This window comes from Orbicella faveolata, unplaced genomic scaffold, assembly GCF_042242905.1.
Source record: "Orbicella faveolata isolate gen_17 unplaced genomic scaffold, um_ofav_v1 contig_1, whole genome shotgun sequence".
Lineage (NCBI taxonomy): Eukaryota > Metazoa > Cnidaria > Anthozoa > Scleractinia > Merulinidae > Orbicella > Orbicella faveolata.
The window spans coordinates 12,270,963-12,292,322 of NW_028301536.1; the positions used below are offsets into that span (position 1 = coordinate 12,270,963).

Here is a 21,360-nt window from a genome sequence, read left to right on the forward strand (position 1 = left end):
GACATAATTTCTCATGCGTTGCGGGGCAAACACCTTAATTTGCACTGACAAGGTCAACACGTGGAGATAAACCAAGAGAACCAATTCTAATTTTTTTTTACTTTTTAATAAGTAAAGCACATTGACAATGTTTGTGAAAAACAATTATTTTTTTTCAGGCCAGTAATTCTACAAATGTACACAAATAATAAGGCTGTGTAATTCTGTCCGCATGTCATTTTGTGCCGAAACATTTTGTCAGTAGCTTAATGAAAATTTCGTCACATCCGTTTTCTTTTTTTGCACCTGTCCATTATTTTCTGTGCCTTTTTTCATAACACCGACTAGTGAAAAGGGATTTTTCCTTAACAGCAACTCGGTCAGTTAATAACTGAACCTCACGAAATGAAGTGGATAGCGGGTTTTTAAAAATTGTGAGGTAATTCAATTCGTTTCTATCGAGACCCCAGTTCTGGGCTTTTAGCAGTTCATTGAGCGTTTCCTTGTAGGGAAAAGGACATAATGTAATGATGATGAAAAACAAAACGTGAGTTGGAGAGGGAAGATTAGAGGGCTGGCCAATCAACGAGAGGCGCGTTCGTACCCAGGACTGTCTCTGCAACGGTGCAGGAGATATGAGTTCAAGATTCGAGTTGGATATTTTGAGAATTGGTTGGTCAAGAATATTATATTTCTTCATTTGTAAACTTTTACTGTATTTTTACATAGAGAGGGATCATTTATAGAAGTTTTATTATTGCGACGACGAGTATGAACTGATTCGTTCATCCTTTTGAAATGGTTTAATACACCGAGCTGAACAGGTTTTGAAACAGCCAGACGCCTTTGATCAAGCTGCTGAATGTGCGAACTATTTTCCGCTTTCCACGGGGCAAAAAGACTTCATCAAAATTATTTGCATTTTCGGGTCTTATGAAATCACGTACGAATAGCTTTCTATTTCTCGGATCTCAGACTGGACCAGACTGGGCCATAGCAGCAGCTCAGTAAATTTCTCTCGTGTTCTTAATTGCCCACCATCAAACCATAGTTAGAGTAATACTACTAACTATGATCAAACCAGAAACATCTTGTTGTACACATTTACACAGTTGTTTGGAGATAATAAAACATTGTATGTACATGTTATCATTAATAGAAATGGAAACGACTGTAACGTGTGTAGAAGTGACCTCTCTGTCTAAAACGGACACTCTCGGTGGCGGATTTAGCCGCTCAGAGAGTTCTCACGAAATAAAATTTTGGACTCTTCAAGGGAAATTCAGTCGGGCTAAGCAAGACCAGAATGTTCGCCTTAGGAGTGTAGTGTGTTGTAAATAAGAACCTGAAGCAGGAAGAAATTCAGACAACAACGATTTGGATTTGAAAGCTAATTTGGACGCTAACCTGCTAAGCTGCAGACCATCAAAACGAAAAGTGCAGCGGTCCTCTCAAACAAATCCATCTTCACAATTTTGTCTGTTCCGATCCGTCACGATGTTCTAACGCCTGGTATTTTTGTACAACCTTCCCTTTTGTAAACGTTTCCGATTGGTTTCCGTACACGTGCTCGCTTCTTAATCAGTGGAACCGGATCACATGACAGTTCAATTACACTATATGCATGCGTCATCAAAAACCTTCACTTTTAAAAAATAATGTCAAAATGTTCCGATAGCAGTAGATTAACAGTTATTGTAAGAAATAACACAACTGCTGCGAGTTTGAGACATGTTTCACCAGTTCCTTCTGCCATCACCAGTACGTGCACATTGACAGCAAATGAACTGGAACCGGTTAAATATAGTCCAACCAATAGTCAGTTACCCTGTCGGGGACACCACAGCCTAACTGCTTAATAGAGGTTGGGTAGAAATTAACATTAGGCTTACAAGACTCAATTTATTTGAATACAAATGTGGTTGTTGGCTTGTGACAACGGTTTCACTTAATGTAACCTCTTATTCGCAAACTAAAAGTTTCACTAGTGATGCATGATGATCGCAACATCACGTCAGGCTGGGACACAGAGAACGTGACAATTTAGCTCTTATCATCTTTTTGACAACAAGCCCAAACTGTGTTACGTATGAAAGTCACTGGTCCGTCAAGGAGCCATCTGGACACAAACGTCACGTTTAAAAATTTTGACCGTCACAATCACGAATCCATAACCGTTGCGGTTTTCACTAATGTACCCAAAGTACGTGAATTAAATTGTCGATGGCCACCTCAATAGGAATAATGGCAATAGAAGAACCCTCAGTGAGATGGCCAATGCATTCCATGATAGCCTGAGACTCTCATAGAGGCCCTTAACCGACTCGCATCGCTCGCCGACCCGTCTCTCGCGCCCTCGCCACGGGCGTTCGCTCGCCTTCCCGCGCCGCGCTTTTTCCCACTTTTTTCGTCCACCATTTTTCGTGCTGCGCCCCAACTAACTAAACACCTGGACGAGGCATTGGAATATACAATAGGCCACTTTATTATACGGTTAGCTCCGTGAGCGGGCAAGATGAATCTAATGCTGCGCTGTGATTGGCTACCCGAGCGGGCAAGATCGAGCTATCTTGCCCGCTCGGGACTACCCGCCGTGTCCCGCAAAAAATTTCCCCGAAAGCCATATAATAAATCCTTTATTGACCAAGCTTGTTCGGTCAAGATGACTGGATATTGGCCTCGTTCTATTTTTGCGTGTTTATGGACCTCGACTCCGTCTCGGTCCATAACACGCAAAAAAAGAACTTGGCCAATATCCAGCCATCTTGACCTCACGACCCGCTGTAGTCACCAATCCTCTCTGGCAATCTCCTCTCTCTTTGGATGCTCAGCCAAAGGTTTGGTTACAAAGCCGCACGAAAACACACTAGAGAATAAAGTGACAACACAGAATACATAATTCGCGAATATTTGACGAAAAGTTTTTCGATTTCTGTTGGTGCTCATGTCCTTGTTGGTTCAGTATGGAAAGAAATTTCATGGCAGCCGCGGATCGTTCTCGTCCGACGATTCATCTGTTGATTTGGGTTTAGGATTCGGGTTAAAGCCAGGCGGTCTTCCGAAGTCAGAGGACGATTCAATCAGCGCCGGCTTAGAGATATTTAGCTTTCTTCAGAATCCAACAGCACCGATAGAGCCAGAAGAGACTCTTGAAAAGGTTGAACAGCGATGCAAGCCTTTGACGTGGAAGAATAGTTTACAAGAGAGCGTTGAACATTTAAAAGAAATTAAGGGTGGGCTAGCGAGATTCTCGAACTGGGGTTTACCCAAAAGGAGTTTCTCACTACAGCTGAAGAAAAGGGCAAACAGTGAAATTACGTTAAAGAACGATGATGTTAAAGGTACTAAAGAAAAAGCACGGGGATTGCGAAGGATAAACTCTGTCAGAGGTAAGCGTTAATACAGTGGTAAATAGAAATAATAATTGTAATAAATTCCATGAAGGTCCATGAAGGTGGGTGTGTGACTGCTTCTGTTTCCAAATTAATTAAAGAATCGTGTAGAACAACAATTCGGCGTTTCGTTACATTAGGTTCTCTTTGACATGATTATTTTCTAAGGGTTAAATCTACCATGCTCGAAAACTTCAATAAATATAGAAAGTCATTTGGTAGCCAGGTAGACTATACCAAGGTATGGAATTAGACAGGTGGATTTTACAGCTGGCTGGTTAGGGTAGACTTTATCAAAGTAAAAATTATGTCGGGATCTTTAGAGTTGTCATGCATGAGACTTGATGAACTTGCCTTAGTGTTATATTAGGAATCCTCCATGTCATATAGCATCATGTTTTTCTGTGGTTGTATGTTATAATTAATTTGTTTTTGTATGGTACAAATTGAAATGGCCCCACCTTATAATGACCACCTTGTTTATCTATCATTCAAATAGTAAAAACAACAGGAACCTGTTTATTTAGCCACCTCACCAAATAATATGGCTAGAGTGTTATGGCCTATTCAACTACAATTCCAGTGTTGTGTAATGTCAATTTTTTTTTCGTTATGTAAGGAGCTGTGATCCCTTACATAAAGTTATGCAATTTAGTCTAATTAACAATTAGATTATGAGCTCAAGATTTCTATGAGGTGATAGCTGATGAGGTTGAAGGCCAAATCAACTATTGCCTCATAGAAATCGAGAGCAAATAATTGACTTGTTTTTGTAGAATTCTAACTAACGTTTCCTTCAAATGACGATTCCAATTATTTCTGGTCTTAGTATTAAACTTCACGCCTTGAGCAGAGAATTTGCGTGGACTGAGTTGGCAATTTGACATTTGCAGATGTGTACGTGTGCCTATCAGTTTCTTTAAAAAAATTCAAGCTTTTTTACTTCAAGAAACTGTAAATGCCTTCCTTTTAGTCTTCTCAGGAATTCTATTATCCATTTGTTTCTAAATGTTCTTTCAAAACTTAGGAGAAGTGAGGAAACGTTGCAATTTTGTCGACCACACCAAGCCACTGCACACTAAAGGCAGATAGTGTGCAGTGGCTCAGCCAATCAGATTGCAGCATTTGTATTAGTGCACTAGGCTGTGCTCTAGCAGTACCAACCGGCTTCCACCTTCGGGCGACAAGAAAAACATACCTAGTCGCCCGGTTGGGCAACCACCTTTTTGAGATTTAACTTAGAGATGAAGAGAGTCTCACAATAATTTGTCTTTCCCTTTTTGATTTCATGTGTTGTATTGAAGTTTACAAGGCAAAATGGCTCAATTCAGAATGTTTTGATCCATCTGTGAAGTCAGAACATTGGTCATTCAGTGGCTTGTTTGATGCGCACGTTTAATACTGGCCTGCAGTGATATAGACAGCAGTTTCCTTGTATGCTTTGTATAGTGTCAACAAAAAGTCTTCTTAGTTCTTGACGTTTGTGTAATATAATGTGCATGAAAAGTCCCTAATTGAAGGAGAATGTGAACTAAATTATCACAAGGATAGAGAGGAAATAGGGTAAAAGGACTTAATTTTTCTCCATATGTCAACCATTTTAACTCAAAAAAAAATGTAAATTTTGTCTTTCTTTATGGACTTTTGACAGCAGTATTACAAAAAATTTACATGTGAACCTTTTATCTGTGGCATCTGTAAATAGGATAAATGCCCTAGAAACAATGCAAGACATTTTTTTTTTGAGGGTCAGTTGGTTATCATATATTAATTGATAATGTAATTAATCAATCAATTAATTTCTTTTTTTCTTTTTTCGTCTGGGCCACTAAGCTTGACTTCTGGGCACCCTAGCCTACAAGGTTGGGTCATCGAAGGGCTCCCTAGAATTTTTCTTAGAGCACAGCCTTGAAAGATAGATAGATAGGATAGCCATATAGGTGTGTTATTAGCTTCTCTTCTACACAGCAGAACAATTTTTTTGTAACATAGTAAATGGTTTGAACCCAGGAGTATCAGTAGTTCGTATAGTGGGATTGTCCAGGTGAGGGCACCAACAACAGTTCTTTTCAGAACTATCCTCACCCAGACGATCACACTATACGAACTAATTTTTTTGTATACGTGTACATGTATAGCTGGAAGCTTACAGCTTTATAACTGACACCAGCTTAATTGATCAGCAATGACCACCCAAGAGAAACTAGACTCAATTTCTGCTACTGTGATGTTTTGATCCACCCTATCAAAAGCCAGGGGAGTAGAACAGGCTCTCTTCTTGAAACAGAACCTGTTATTTCAGCCATAAAAGTAAGAAAAAAGGAACATGTAAGAATCAATGCGGTGTTAAATTCCACACACTTTTGCAACCAAATTGCTTGAATATTTTTTGAAGTGATATATAAAACAATGTGTTTTAATCAAGTTTCGGAAGTTTTAACTTGGGAATAAGCTATTAAAATAACTTATTCACAAATGATACTGGTCCTTAGTGAACTTCTCAACAAAAATTAGAATCATGGAATTAAGAGGCGTGAAGGATTTACTGGCCGGGTGCTGGGTTTTTTGTTATTGTTTGAAGGGAGGGTTTCACAGTTCGGCGCATATCTCTAAATCAAACATACATAGCTACATACATAATTATATAAACTTTATTAATGTGTCTTAACATCTAACATCTAGGGGAAAAAACCCCTCTACTAATGGGGTATCTAATTATTCAAAATACTTCTGTTTGCATCTTATCAATGTTATCGTTTCAGAAACCCCAGCCAGATGTAGTTCAGTAGTCACATGTTATAGTTAGTCATGGCAGAACGACGGATCATGACCAAAATTCTCAGAAGATTTCAGTGGAATTTACTGAAGTTGTCAACTGTTGAATTTAGTGTTGACCCGTACAATTTATTCTATGGTTGATAATTTTATAGCTATTTGCATGCGAAATTAGGTAACTTGCTTATGATTGGTTCATAAACAATGAAAAACTGGGCCTGTGCCAAAAAGCACGCACAGGCAAATAAATAATACAGACATGCGCCAAATCGTCTAACCCTCCCTTTAATGCTTTCATCATTTGGGAAAGCATGAATGTTCACCAATTTTTTAAAGAAAACTTTCTTTATTATTGGTTTTGATCCTTCAAGGATTTAGATGCAAAAATACTATTATTAATTTACTTGAGGTGAGTGGTAAATTTGTTTCACTTTTAATCCACTTCCTTACAGAGCTCAACATTGCAATTCCTAGGGTCGCCAATGGGACCAATTTTTTTCACTGGCAACTAACTTTCCATGCTTTTTACTGATTGAAATACTTTTGCTGGCGACTAAATCTGAAAACATAGGGGCCAGCTGGCCCTAAGGTTTTTTTCCTGAAAGTCTAGCCCTGTCATATTAATCCTTATTTAAATACTTGCACACAGTGGATAGAAGATCATTGGTTGAAGATGATGAGTATCGTGCACTTCAATGCAAGCTTTTCAAAGCCAGACAGGTAACTTGAATTTAACCAGGTACTTGTTACAATTGGACTCTGCTAATTTGAACTTGGTTATTTTGAACTCAAAATCATTTCCCTTGCATGTGTCCTTCAATCATGTGCTATCAGCTTTTCAGAACTCCCACTATTTTGAACTTATTTTTTGTTTCCCCTGAGAGTTTGAAATAATGTAGCAGAGTTCAACTACTCAAAACCACGTTATAAAGAATCTGCCTTATTGTAAGTTATAAAACCTGTTTCTTGATTATAAGATATTTTCTTTGCATCCTGCCTAACCCAAAGCACTTTGATTCATGAAACATGACAATGTACTATTTTCCCATTTGTATGACATTATAGGAAGTAATTTGGGAGCATAATTAGTAAGTGATCGCTATTTTAACAATGTGCAGTTCCAGAAACTATCCATACTTCCCCAACAGAAGGGATTCTTTTCGGGGGTGGGGGGGGGGTGGGGATGGGAGGTTCTCTAGGAGCAAAACATTTAAAGAAATGTATCAAGATTAATTGAAATATCCAGAGGGGTATGTGGGAAGCTTTGAAAAAAGTGCTTTCCATGGGAGCGGTATGGATATTTTCTGGAACGACACAATTTGGTAAAATCTCTATTTTACTGATTTCTTTGAGTGATGTTCAACAATCATTCCTGACTTACGAAACTTAAACACAACATAGTGGTGGGTTTTGCTAAAAGCAGGCCCGCGGCCCAGCAGCCCACGGCCCAGCAGCCCAAAGGCCCAGCGGCCCAAAGGCCCACCGGCCCATGGCCCAAAGGCCCAGAGGCCCGGTGGCCCAGTCCTGATTTTCCACAGTTTATTTGTCCAGCGGTAAATCAACGCACATGCACAGATCTGCATTGGGTTTGGGTGTGCAAAATGGACGATGGTGATTTTGAATTTGTTTACCATTGTAATAATCATTTCAATCCTTTTTGATCCTTTCTTTCGTTGCATGTTGCTAAGTGAAAAACATTGTCATTCTCTGTTTATTCGTCTGTTTACAGAACCCGATAGAGAGGAAGTCCATTCTCAAACAATGTCAGTCATTTTCAAACCACAGTTTGAGATTGAAAATTTTATAAGCTAAATAATGAGTATATGATATTTTCACTTTCAAAGTATGGTTTGAAAATAACTTACATCATTCGATAATGAAAGTCCTCTATTGTGCTATTGGTTTCTGTAAAGAGACAAATGAACAGAGAATGAAAACGTTTTTATCTGAACAACATGCAACAAATAGAAACAAGGATTCAAATGATTTAGTGGTAGACGAATTCAAACTCACTGTCATCCATTTTGCACGCCCAAACCCGATGCAGATCTGTGCATGCACGTGGATTTTACCGCTAGGCTAAAAAACTGTGGAAAATCAGGACTGGGCCACCGGGCCTCTGGACTTCCGGGCCATTGCAGGTCATGGGCCACTAGGCCATCACTGCCCATGGGCTGCGGGCCTGCTTTTAGCAAAACCCCGTAGTGGCATACTTTTTGCTTACTCACCCTGATACAGTATACAAACTTAAGAAAAAGGGTTGTTCAGCAAATTTATTTAATTTACAATACAGATTATGGAAAGATCTTTGTTGTTTATTTACTGTGAGGCTCAATTACATGAACTTGTTTTCTCGACTTTTAGGAAATTGAAAATTTAACTTTGGATTTGGAAGCTTGTCAGCAACAACTTCAAAGCAAATATGGTGCTGTGAAAATCATCCAAAGTTTGTCTCGTTTGGAGCAAGCACGACAAAAGCAACATTCTAGAAAGGCATTGGAAGCAAGCAAGAAACTTGAGCAGGTCAGTTGACTGGGAGTCCAAGATGAAAATTAATGCACACATGGTAATCAGGGTGTGGTTTCTATGGTGACAAGAATTGAGAATTTTGAACTGTTAAGAAATAGGAAGGCATAGACTAGTGGCCTTATCTTTACTATCCTGGCTTGGCTCACTGTCTTGTGTTCTTGGCTAAGACTTAGCTCTCACAGTGCCTGGCTCCACAAACTGAATGGAGTGGAAATAGTTACTTGGGGCAATCTGCAAATGCGCCAGGGTGTAGAGGGGTAGAGGGGTGGTACCCTGCTACAGTCTAGCATCTCATTCCCATCTCATTGTGATTAAAGTGCATTTAACCTGCTGGCCACTTCACCCAATGAAGAGACTAGTTCATGAGCATCTTGAGAGCTGCTAACCAACTTCTCAAGTCCACCTGCATGACAATACCATAGCAGTAACATAAATGTCTCTTGAATTTAAGGGGGCTCTCATTCACTATGTGGAGGGGGATGAGTAGAGGTAAGAGGGTGGGCAATTTTGAGGGTTAATGAAAGTGGTTTATATGATAACACAGTCTGCAGTTGATAAATTAATCAGTACATTGCTGGGGTTTTGTTTGAAGTACTACTTGTTTTAAACTGCTGCATTTTTTTACTCAATGTTATTTAGGAGGTGAATTTCCTCCAGTGGGAACTTGAGCTGAAGCAAAGTTACCTGCTGGACAGTGAACAAACCTGGGCTGAGAGGTTTGACAGAGTGGCCACAGAAAATGCTGCTCTTATGGTTGCACTTCAATCAAGATCTGAGGAACTGAGAAAGGTTGCCACAGAGAAAATGAGTGAGTGACATGTCATTAAAGGGTTGTAGGCATAATGGTAAATGTCGTAAAAATTCAAGCAAAGGCAATGCTGAAATACCGTTTCATCACCAGATTAAAGGAGTTCATTTCCAAATCTTTTTCAGCACTCATGCGTGATCGTGATGAGTTAGCAGCTGCACTGGAAGTTCGAGACAGGATCAAATATGACCTGAGCACTCCTGAGAGGGAAGAAATCTTGTCAACTGGAGATCTCATTATTGAGGTAAGTAATTTAACGTTAGAACTGTTAGTTAGTATCTACAATGAGCGATAAAAGTGTTGAGACACAATGTGTTTCTAAGACAAGCATATGAGAAACAGTTCCCCAGCCCCCTCCCTCCCAAAACAATGTTCATTTTTCTATTTCTAGGACTGCATAGACCACAGTGCTTGCACAACACTGAACTGGGGGGCCGTGGGTATCAGAGAATTAATGCTAAGGGCTTAAAATATCGAAAAGCATCATTTTCAAAAAGTGTCTCAACTACTTTTGTCACTCATTGTAGCCTCCTTAACAAGCACTGTTGTATGTGTACATACATATATATTTACAAAAGTGCATGTATGAAGGCAAGGATTTTTTAGCAGTAATATTGATTAAAAGGTAGAAATATGTATGTTGGGTCAAAGGAACAGATCGTGGGAAATGGAAAAAATATGTTATGACAGTCCACTTACCTGCTGTGTACAATCAATCCATTAACATTTAGTTATTGTTTACTTATTTTCACACTTTCAATGCTTGATAAAATATTGATCAGGATAAGATGTGCCAATACCTTAAGGTTCTGCAGGTAAAATTGGAACCCCCTCACTGCAGATTTTGTTATCTTTGTGATTAAACACAGTTAGCAACCCTTGGTGCCTGTCAGTGCAGGGGCAAAAACCAGGAGCCATGTGCATGTGCAAGGGCTGCAGTGGATGCTAAAAGGGACATTGCAAAACTCAAGCATGAGGTAATTATGTAATGATAATGCATCTGTACTACTTTAAAGGGAAAGTAACAATTTCTTTTGAATCAAACGAACGTGTGAAGGTGGGTTGTTAACCTGTCTGCAGACATCAAATGTTAATTCTTCTAGCATCAAAGACGCAGATAATGTAGCAGTGAAATAGATTCAATTATTGAACTTGATGAGAACTTCAACTGTGTACATGTATGATGCTGTATCTAATTAAAGTAACGACAGGACCAACATTGCAAAATTTCAATTTGATCTGAAAACTAAGATTATAGCTCCTCTCTAAGTCAGAATAGTTCCTAAATATTATTTTATTTGATTATTAGTTTACTTATTATTCATTTATGTATTCATTCATTTATTCATTTAACACTGTTTTCTTTTTAATCTCTGTGCACTGCTGGAGTATTTCATATGAATTAGCAGCAAGAGGATGCAATTTTTTGACTTTTTTTAATTTTTTGACTTTCAGTTGTTAGTGATGAAACCATTTTGTTCTTTTTTATTCTTTTAGCTTGAAGTTGCTCATCGACGTGAAGAAGAAGCTCTTCTCACTGCTGATGCATATCGTGTTGCATTTGAACAACAACTGGACAAGAATTCCACACTTATTTATGAACTGTTAGAAAAATCAAGTTGGAGAAAGAAGTTAGGATTTGGCGAAAGCGCTAAAAAGATAGGAAAACAGGAAAATGGTATGAAAAGCGAGCGAGAAAACCTGGTTCATCAGATAACGACACATAAGGATGAAATTGTAGAAAAGCTTTTGGGCATGGTATGTGTTTGAGACAAGCAGATATTTTTAGCATGGTTTTCCTTTGCTGTTTTTTTGTTCTAATTCTGGCTCTTTAAGCTTATTTAGTTTGCTCTATCTCTTTCGTGACTAGATGTCACATAGTTTGCACAGGCAACAAGAAACTTTCAGTTCCACGTAGTTTCTTTATTTCCTCTGACCTGCCTGGACTTGTTACCTCCTTGCTATGAGTAGTTGGGGAGTCACATTGGCCTAAAAGGTTAGTGAGCTGGACTGTGGGTTGAGCAGTCCAGGTTTGAGCCCTGGCGAGGGTCATTTTGTCATGTTTTTGGGCAAGACACTTCATTCTCATAGCCTTGCCTCTCTGCACCTAGAACAGTAGAAGTAAAGTGGGTAGTGGCAAATTGTTGGGGCAACTTGACAAAATGCTGGCAAGTAACCTGCAGTGGACTAGCATCCCATCAAGGGGGAGTCGTAATACTCATAGCAACTTCATACCAAGAATCCAGAGTTAAATATCAAGAACTGTGAGCTGGTTGGGTTGAAGAGGCCTTACTCTATGAGTCAGTGATGATTCACATATTCCAAGAATTATTTTGAAACAGAAGCAAACAAACAGAACATTGTATGTACACAACACTGAGTGTTCATTTTGTGGCCTGATGACTTACTGGATGAGATACTTGATCTCCTCGGGTTTATTGCCAAAGTTCCAATTTGTTGAGGGAGAGAAGCAGTGTGAGAGTAAAGCAATTGACAGCTTGGAACCCTGGCAAAGCAGGGCCAGAGTCCAGTGCACTAACTGTTTGCCTACTGCCTCTCTCAACTGGCAGATCTTACATAGTCACTGAAATAATTCTAAAATTGTGAAAAAAACCCTGATATTTTGACAGTTTGGTTCCAGGTTTTTTAACCTCTCGCTTTGGACTCAGCAATTTTTTCTCTCCAAAACCATGTATAAATTTTTCCGCTGGACTGCATACCAAATTAATGCATTGTTGCTATGAGTTCCCATTAGATAATAAATCCAGGCTTCACGAACTGATACTGATGTCTCTCTGTTTTGATTGGCAGCTCAACGACAACAGTGAGGCACTTGCGCACCAGAGACTAGCCACAAAGATGTTAGCAGCAAAAATGAAAGAGATGGAGAAATGTGGCAATGCTGGAGACTCACAAACTGTATAGCAATGCCATAGGCGTTAAAGTAATTCACACTCAGTTAAAAATTTACAATAATCTTTCCATATATGAAGTCGTAATTTATTTATTGATCACGAGGCTCTTTCTTCATTTTTAATCGATCCCAGTTGTAAACAAATAATCCCCTAAATTATTCGCAGTACCTTGCACTGGAGACTTAAAGTAATGACTACTTAATTACTTTATTGCAAAAAGGAAAATTATTTTTATCGCAAAAAGAGGTGAAATTAAAAAAAGAGACTTCATTCACTTTAAGTATGTTTAAACTTAGCTTAATGTGTAAATTATATCCAGAGATATTCAATGTAAAAATGGGTTGAAAATAGGCCAACAAAATTAGTATTTTGAAGAGGTATTTTTTTGGTAGTAAGTATTTATTTTTCATGTTGTGAGTATTTGAAAAACTGAACTAAGTCAAGGTGTATTCGTGATTCACCTTACTTTGTTACAGTTTGCCCTAGGGTTCCAGAGAGAGATTTTATTTTTCTGTAGGCTATGACAAGTTTAAATGTTGAAAAGTTTCAATTCTTTTTCTACAAAAAATGCGATGTTATTTATTTCCTATATTTGCAGATTTAAAGATTTTATTTTTCGACTGATGTATTTAGTTTATTGAATAATACCAAGAGAAGACGAACGGTAAGAATGTTAATCCGCCTTAATAATCCCTCTCTTGAGCTATTTTTAGACATGGTACCCAGTTCTCTCTCCTACGTGGATGTTTTCATGGAGGACGAGAATGCTTGTGAAGTAGTTTGGGCTGTCCACTTGAACAAAATTCTTGTCACAGGATTTGCAATTTCACGACCTACCCGGAATTTCCAAAGCTGGGAGTGGTTTAAAATAGCTTTAGAGGAACAAGGCCTATATGAGGTTTTAACTTCCTTATCCTTCATATTCTCTTGATAATACAGGTAACAAAAATAAACATCCAACCATGTATTTAATTTTTTAGTAATTAACCATCTAATTTATTTATGTCATGTCGGATTGTGTGGTGAGAAGAATTGTGTATTTACAATGTTACAATAAAACGTAATTTAAGGTTATTCCCCAGTATTGCATCGTGCATCCCTGCTGCGCAAAATTTCACGCGTGATTGGCGCGCGCGCATTAAAAAATGGCGCCTTTTCTTTACAGCTGGACCTCGCCATACAGGTAAATCGTCATTTTCTCGCAAACGAATATGGTGACCTATCATTTTTTTCTGTTGTTTTGAATTGAGTAATAAATTTCTCTGTGTAAAATAAATATGGACCAATTCTCAGTGTAGAACAAAAAGCAATCGTCGGAAACGTAAAATTTAGCAAGCAATCGTGACTACAATCATGGTGCTATTATAAGGATTTATAAAGGTATAAACAAGCTGCTGTTGCTCCTAAACGAACATGGGGACCCCTCAGTTTTATTTCAAAATTTAAGTTCCTATAATATAAACAATCAGTAGGCAAAGTTTCACAAAAATCTCAGTGCAGATTCTTTTTCAGGGGAATGACCTTCACTGTTAAAAATGTCATCGATAAATCTTCACCAGATAAATGTTTTTTGAAGGGGCGTGTCTAGAAGACAAATGGCGCAATGTCGCTCAGGTTAGCCTAAATATCACTGACTCGAAGGTGGTTAGCTCTCCATAATTGTATGGGTTAACCGTATCCCGCATTGTTAAGTGCTATTTCGACATTTTGCCATTTCGCGTTGTAAACACCCCCTTTTTGAAGGGGTTTTGACCAGCGCCATTCAGGTCCCCATCTCTAAAAGGTGCTGTAGTTGTTCACGTCAAAGATCATTCGGATAAGGTTACTTCAGTAGGCAGTGACTTGTTTGCCCGAACATTAACAAAATGGTGGCAAGCTTCTACATCTTCGTTATGGGATGTGCTCAGCTTTGTCGTTCGGCGCAGTTGGGTTTCGTTGGCGAAGGGGCCCAGAGCGCGCGGTGCTTCATGGTAAGGTTGCGAAACGCAGACCCATTACTCTGCGCGTACCCTGCTCAAACAAGGGAGAGACGCCTGGTGACCAGGCAAGAGCGGTCCACAGTTCTTTGTTATACAACTAGTCGCTCGGCGGGGATTGTTGCCTGACTTCGGCCCGAGTGGCCCTGAAGAAGACTATTATTATACATGCGAGGGGCGTATTCTTTAATTCTTTGTCAACTCCTATCCTTTCCTGAATCATTCTTTCCTTTCTTCCTTCGTTCATCAGTTTCTCATTCATTCATCATTTTTCAGGATTTAATATTCACCACCATTTTTTCTTTGTTTATTACGTTTGTTTATTTAATCCAAGGGATAAGGGAAAAAGAAGAGAGAAGACTTTCTGATTACGTAAAATCCTTTATTCGTTCATAACTGCTTCCGTGAAATACATCAATTAAATTAATAACACCGGTACCTAAAAGGAATTTTGTGCCACAAAGTTTCAAAGTAACCCGTAGATTTTCTATTAAAAGACAGCGTCATATCAACCGACCAACACAACCATTGTCTCTAGACGGTCGCTACCATGACCATGCTGATAGCTGGTGAGGGTGCTACGCTGGACGACGGAGCTACAGACTGAGAAACTATGTTTGTTGGACTCACGGACATCACAGGCGTAGAGGGAGCTACACTGACTACTGGTGTAGAGGTCGACATCATAGCTACAACTGTTGAAGTTGGCGGCTTGAAAACCTTTCCTGTTGAAACATGAGCACATAAGACGATAAATGCAAAGGTCGCACAACAAACACAGTGGGAGCCATAGTCCATCGTTTTCGTCCCAGTTAATTTGGTGGTGCGCATGCGTATAGATTCTGGCTAAAACGACTAAAATTAATGAAGTGTACCATGGTTAAAAGTAAAAGCTTTCTTTCAAAGTTGTTGTTTCAAACCAGTTTCAAAGTTCTAACAAAGAGAAAAACGAGGCCAATATTCAGTCGTCTTGACCAAACATGCTAGGTCAATAAAGGATTATTGTTATTTGGCATGAAGAACACTATTTCCTTGCGGGACATAGCGGGTAGCGGGTAGCCAATCCCAAGCTGGAAAGATTGTGCCATCTTGCTGCTCGGGTAGCCAATCACAGTGCAGGATTGGTTCATCTTGCCAACCTGCGATGCCAGCCATATAATAAAGTGCTTCACTGATATCAAGGAAAAGCGAAATCGGTAGATTTCTGCCTACAATGATTGTATGCATCTCCGAGGACATTTCTTGTGGACTGTATAATATTATTTAAAAGATCTGGCCGCTGTATTAGCTGCCGCCGGTAACTGGTTCTCTTACTCTCATTAATAGGTTTTTTAGGTAACCAGTTTCTACTTACCGAAGCAACACACTTGATATTTCTGGCATAATCGGTTGTTCAGGCAATCCACTTTTTTCAGCTTTGGACAAATAAGGCGGCCAATGCGTGTCCATTTATAATATTCTAGATAAATACAAAGATAAATGAACCTTAGAATTTTTTTCTAAGTAGCACAAATTCAGTTTTTATGGTAGGTGACAAGAGTATTCTAATAAAACCCAGCCGTTTGCAAGGTTGACCTTAAAAATAACTGAATGGGTTAGTTGTATTACTTCAATGGAGGGAAGCCTTACAGGAGCGAAAAGGTTTTGATGTTCCTGCGATTTTCAACTTCAGTTGTAAACCCTTTCAGCTACTAGAGTTTTTCCCGGTAGAATGGAATGCACCTTTTCCCGTATTAAATCTCTTGAGATTTCCCGCCATAAAGGTAACTATTGCAGTTGAGGCTTTATAGATTGCAAAAGAGCTTCTCTAACCATCATACAGATAATCCACTTACTGCAGCGACGGTAGGTGAAAGCGCGATAGCGCGAAGAAAAATATGAACTACGCCTCTTCTCCCTGATTTTGAGACCTAGAAAATACAAAAAAAATAAAGTGGTGAAAGGCAAGCTCGTTTGTATTGCAGGCAAAAGTAATTACGTGATTCTCTCACACTACGTCGCGTGTTTCAATCATGTATAGAGGCCATAGTAATGGACTATTTCATTACGGAACACAAACACAAAGTTATCCAACTTATGAATCCACTCTGGGCAAGGGTTCTTGGGTTCCTTTGATGCACCATGAGAAGAGTGATCTTGGATCATTGACCTTGATCTGGATCATTCCAAAGGAATGATCACCCTGAGATTTTCTTGATTAAAGAAGAAGCTTTTTACAAAACCCTGCAGAGGTCATGGGTGGGAATTCCGTTCTAGCCTAATGCTTTTCTCGGGCGTTATTTCCTCAACTGCTACGTTGTGTAAATGACTGCGCGCGGTGATTATTATTTTGACCTCGAACTGATATTTTATGGTATTAACCCATCGGCACGCTTTGCGCATCTTCAAAAATTTAGTCTAAATTTTGCTAGTGAGTCAATCTGTGTTGATTTTCCCAAACTTAACCATCCTTGTTCCTTTATTGTTTACTATTATCTCTCTGGTATTTTACTATCTTGGTAAACTAAATGTACTATTTTCAGGTTTTCTTCGATTCAAAGGTGATTTTGTACATGGCCAAAATACCGTGATTGAGCTACTTAACCAACGAGTCGATGGTCATTTCATGTCCAGTATCTCTGATTGATTAACTAAGTGAGGCGAAGAGTGGTTAATAACGCGAATTTCCGCCGGCAATGAAACTCCGCGTTTGCAGTTATCATGATTAAACATACCTTCAAAGTCCATGTCTGACTCAGCTCTCGCTTCAGTGTTTTCTTCGCTTTTTGCCTGGAGTATAACGCAAGTAAAGCATACCAATACCTGCAAAACAGAAGGAGCAGAAACCACAAATAAGACGGACAACAAAGAAACATTGTGTGGAACTGCCTGTGAAACTCCTGTGGGCGTATGACGTACAAATCATACAAAAAGTCTCAAGATTGCGATTTTTCCTGACTCATTTTCCACGGAAAAAGTTACAAGGGCAAATATTTTCTAGCCAGTAAAATATTGTAAAAAGAATGTTCCACATTATAACGAAAACATTCTTGTATACATCTTATTTAGCAAGATCCACTTCAGTTACAATATGAATAGCAAAAATACTTTTTTATCGAATAACGAATGCAAAGCTAAGTTTGAATTAAAAAATTCAAACAGAAAACCTGAATATGTTATTCTCCTTCTTTAATTTACACCCTTTTTCTCAGTAATTGGCTCATGATTTAACTGTAAGAGTTAGCGATAAGTTCCTACCCAACGGTCGTTAACGTATTAGAGAAATAAAACGTTTAATTTCATTCAGTATTCAGATCAATTGGACACTTCCCCTTTTTTACAGGGATTTTTTATCGTATTTACGTGCTTGAAATAACTATTTAATCATGGCATAAAAAAAATCAGATAAGCATTTCACAAACAAAATTAAACAAAACTTTAGAAACGAAATTTAAACCTCGCAGTGTTTATGTTTAGAACTGATGTACCTCTCAGTTTTATGTATACTGGTGTCATCTCTTCGATCCTGGTTTAAGTTTTGTAAAAAAAAAAAACCGAAAGGTTTGAATTAAGGTGAACTAAACATAACGCTTTTTGCACGACGTTATATGAAAAATCGTGAAAACTTATTAATTTTGGACAAAGCATTTTCTTAAAATAGTTAATCACTTAAATTTTTCATTTCCTCTGGAAGTTAAGGAATACTATTCAGGAAAACTTCTTTTAAAAATGGAAACTATAACAAAACAAAATACTCCAAACATCGAAGTATTTGCACTCACCAGAAAAAACAACCGATAAGCATCCATGGTTAAGCAGGTTGTTAGTTCGTTGCTGTGAAATCTCTAGTTATATTGATGTCCTTCAGCTCTTATCGGTTATCGAAAAACTGTAATAATTTGAGCGCTTTTATAGTTGAGAAATAAACCACTTTGTATGCGATGATTCATCAATATCGTTGTTGTCTCATTTATAACACTTAATCCTCGGCTTGTTTGATTTAAACGAAAAGTCCTTTGAGTTCTAGAGTATGCCAATCACATCTTGAAGTACTTACAAACATGCGCCAGTATATATGTTGGCTTTCAATTCGGCTGTAATCTAAGTATAGCAACAAATAGTTTTTATACTGTTTGTTCGCATGTTGTGCTGGTGCCATGGAAACTCAACTTGATACAACTGAGAAGAAACTAGATTTGTGAAAGTGCAAGATTATTTCCATTTTTTATTTTACTTGTGCATATGACAGGAACTCATATGTTATGCCGGCAGCCATGAAAGAAAGCTAGAGGCTGCAAATAAAAAATAAATTAGTCCATTTGGAAAAGGCAACGCACAAGATGTTTTCAGTATTGCAGAACTTGAAAATTCCGCTTTAACCATTCGTCATTGAATGTGCATACTTTCAACGTTACGCAGTTTTTTTCATTTGCATTTTCACCGCCCTCCCCCCACCCCACCCGAGCCCGAAAGTGCCCGTACGCCTATAAATTGTTACGTTTTGCTGGTGTTGTACTTGAACAGGTCCCTTGTTATTTTTAAGTTACCTCCGAAAAGCATTTTTTTCTTTCTGTAGCTAACATAAAGGTTAATTAGTCATGACTTATCACTAGAGATTAGAACGATTAGACACTCAGTTGCTTTTGAACTGAAATTGATAAGGTTAATTGCATTGTAACTTCCATCACCAAACATTCCAACGCGGTTAATGTTCTTTTTCATCCAAAACTCTCAAATTATAAAGCTAGAGATTTCTGTTTATAGAAGTTATTTTATGGTTTATTTGAATGTCATACCTAAGATTAAAAAACCTTTCGCGTTTTTCGATTTTCTTTTTGTCTCGGAAAAAGCAAGACTAAAATATTGCAAATATGTTGAGAAATATGTTGATCTTATAATTGAACGTAATCGTCCGTGTCGCGTGGCAAAGAGGGAGTTAACTCTCACAAGTGCACCGATTTATCACCATGACTACACATATACAACCACAATACAGCGAGCACGTTTCAAAATATCAGCGCAGGTTGGCCCGCCTGACAAGGTGTGATAAGTGCTTTAACGATTTTTATGACCTGCGCACTTTGCAAGGCTTTGTTGACGGCTCTTTTCAGTCTCAGAAACTTGTATACTTGAAGACATGCATGAAAAACGGTCTCGTTACTAAGGTTTTAGCAGAAGTAGTGCGATTATCAAAGTGCGTTAATATGGCCTTAACGGTACAAATGAATACTGGCTGTGCTGTGGTTTCCCAAACCAAAAAGCAAAAAAGCAATATCTTAAATAATTTCCTGGTTGTCTTTTGTCCCTTTGCTGGAAATTCTGCTTGCTTTTATATTATTCATGTATTTCATGGCTGCTGCATATCGAATCAGGAAATTTAAAAAAATATTTCACTAAATTGTGGATATTTCTCGCGAATAACAAATGGAATCTGTGACGCTTTTCCTGACTTATGGATTGACGTACTCTACGAGCGAGGAAATCTTGATTTTGTCTTTTTCATGTTGTTTTCTGAATAAACAACTGCAGAATCATGGATATCAATAAGTAGTTCTCTTTTGTAAAGAAATTAAATTGACTAGCACCCACAGCTATATATATATAGAACTGAAGGATTTTTGTCCATCGGTATTACAATCATTACACCGCACAAATAGATATATATAAAATCGATTTGGGAGATCAAGTAATCGACCGGAAGTGGGCGGCCAGCAACTACAGTAGCTAGCGCACATTACTTGAAACACGTAAAAGTAGCTAAAAGTATGACATTGCTTCTCCTCTACACGTTTTCATTCTTATGAGTGGCGCGGACTAGCGCTGGCGGACTGGAGGTCGTTTCAAAGCTGAAGACAAGGTTCACTTGGACTTGCCTCCCTAAAGATAAGCAAAAAGAGCCATTCTGATTGGTTCTCCGAGCGGCCGAATTTCGTTCACTACGAACTGCTAACGCTAAAATATGCAAATATTTTCCGGCGGTCAAACGTATCCGGACACATTTTTTTATCGGTAAAGCCAGAATAAAAACGTTATTGATCTATCGTGTTAAACGTTAGACCCGTGTTAAGAAATACTCGTGGTTTGCTTCGTAATTTTATGGACCGCCTGAACAGTATTTCCAGTCCCTAATATAGACCTCACTCGTGCAATACGCACAAGCAGCATTCTTTGGCTTTGCGATCGCTCCACCAAGTACCTTATTTGGGCTTGACCTGTTTGCCTCGTTTAATATCACGTAAACAGCTGCGCGCTTATAATTACGGACCTATTATGTAACAGCACGAAGTTATGCGTTTACGTTAACAAAAGACAAAAATGAGGGCTTCTGTGGAGAGCGGGTAGGTCTTTCCCGGTTTGCTAAAATAAAATTCAAAAGTTGCTAAATTAGCCATACGGGAAAGGCAAGAAACGGATAGCTCTCCTGTCCCTAATCCCCTCTCTCAGCGTTTCGTGCAACCCTATTTCCGGTCGCGTTCTGTCGTTCTAGCCCTACCGGAACACCCTAATTCACGCTAACGGTGTTCCTGTATGTCTCATTATAGAAAATAAGTGTTTAATAAGGTAGAAAGGAAGCCCTGTCTACAAATCTGGACGTTGGAACATGCGATTGACTCTATTTAGTTTTAAGGAACATTTATTTCTAGTGACATAGAGGTGATCTTAAGCCCCGGCCAAATGATCGTAACATTTGAACGCAACATATCGCAATATTGCTGGGCGCAACATGGTGCCCGCGTTTGACCACCTTGTTGGGACGTTTTGCAACATGTTGGGTGTTGCTGGCTCAAGTCTGAAAATGTAGAGGTCACGAGGTGGCCTAGCAAACGAGCGCAACATTTTGCGCCCAACAATGTTGAGTTGAACCGGTTGCGATCGTTTGGCCGGGGTTTTATATTTGTTTTACGGTATACATGCAATCATGCCATGCAATCATGTTTGAATGGCTTCGAATAGTTTTTGTCCATTCGTCCTGACCTGTTTTGCTTTGTTTTCTGCTACCTCGATTA

General features: G+C 38.8%; 2 protein-coding genes across 2 annotated transcripts; one reads left to right on the forward strand and one right to left on the reverse strand.

The window, feature by feature from the left end:
• The first annotated feature begins 2,808 nt into the window (after positions 1-2,808).
• Positions 2,809-13,472, forward strand: LOC110041742 (coiled-coil domain-containing protein 125-like). Its single transcript, XM_089289542.1, has 8 exons — positions 2,809-3,368; positions 6,796-6,866; positions 8,511-8,669; positions 9,315-9,483; positions 9,609-9,727; positions 10,353-10,460; positions 10,981-11,241; positions 12,295-13,472. The coding sequence occupies exons 1-8, from the start codon at positions 2,924-2,926 to the stop codon at positions 12,406-12,408; spliced, it is 1,446 nt and encodes a 481-aa protein (XP_089145668.1). The 5' UTR covers positions 2,809-2,923; the 3' UTR covers positions 12,409-13,472.
• Positions 13,473-14,735: 1,263 nt separating this feature from the next.
• LOC110041745 (uncharacterized) lies at positions 14,736-18,320 on the reverse strand. The gene is made up of 5 exons (XM_020747058.2): positions 18,136-18,320; positions 17,089-17,176; positions 16,210-16,284; positions 15,729-15,833; positions 14,736-15,099 (listed from the first exon to the last, which is right to left on the reverse strand). Exons 1-5 carry the CDS (start codon positions 18,160-18,162, stop codon positions 14,909-14,911), a joined length of 486 nt encoding a protein of 161 aa, XP_020602717.2. The 5' UTR covers positions 18,163-18,320; the 3' UTR covers positions 14,736-14,908.
• Positions 18,321-21,360: the final 3,040 nt, after the last annotated feature.

What these genes read in the sequence shown, in the direction of transcription:
- LOC110041742 (XM_089289542.1), top strand. Translation starts at nt 2,924, where the DNA reads ATGTCCTTGTTGGTTCAGTATGGAAAGAAATTTCATGGCAGCCGCGGA. An exon ending in CAAGCAAGAAACTTGAGCAG is followed by an intron (nt 8,670 to 9,314) that starts GTCAGTTGACTG and finishes AATGTTATTTAG; the next exon opens with GAGGTGAATTTCCTCCAGTG. An exon ending in CTGGAGATCTCATTATTGAG is followed by an intron (nt 9,728 to 10,352) that starts GTAAGTAATTTA and finishes GATTAAACACAG; the next exon opens with TTAGCAACCCTTGGTGCCTG.
- LOC110041745 (XM_020747058.2), bottom strand. Translation starts at nt 18,162, where the DNA reads ATGGATGCTTATCGGTTGTTTTTTCTG. An exon ending in CTTATCGGTTGTTTTTTCTG is followed by an intron (nt 17,177 to 18,135) that starts GTGAGTGCAAAT and finishes TCTGTTTTGCAG; the next exon opens with GTATTGGTATGCTTTACTTG. An exon ending in TTTCACCTACCGTCGCTGCA is followed by an intron (nt 15,834 to 16,209) that starts GTAAGTGGATTA and finishes GTATTTATCTAG; the next exon opens with AATATTATAAATGGACACGC.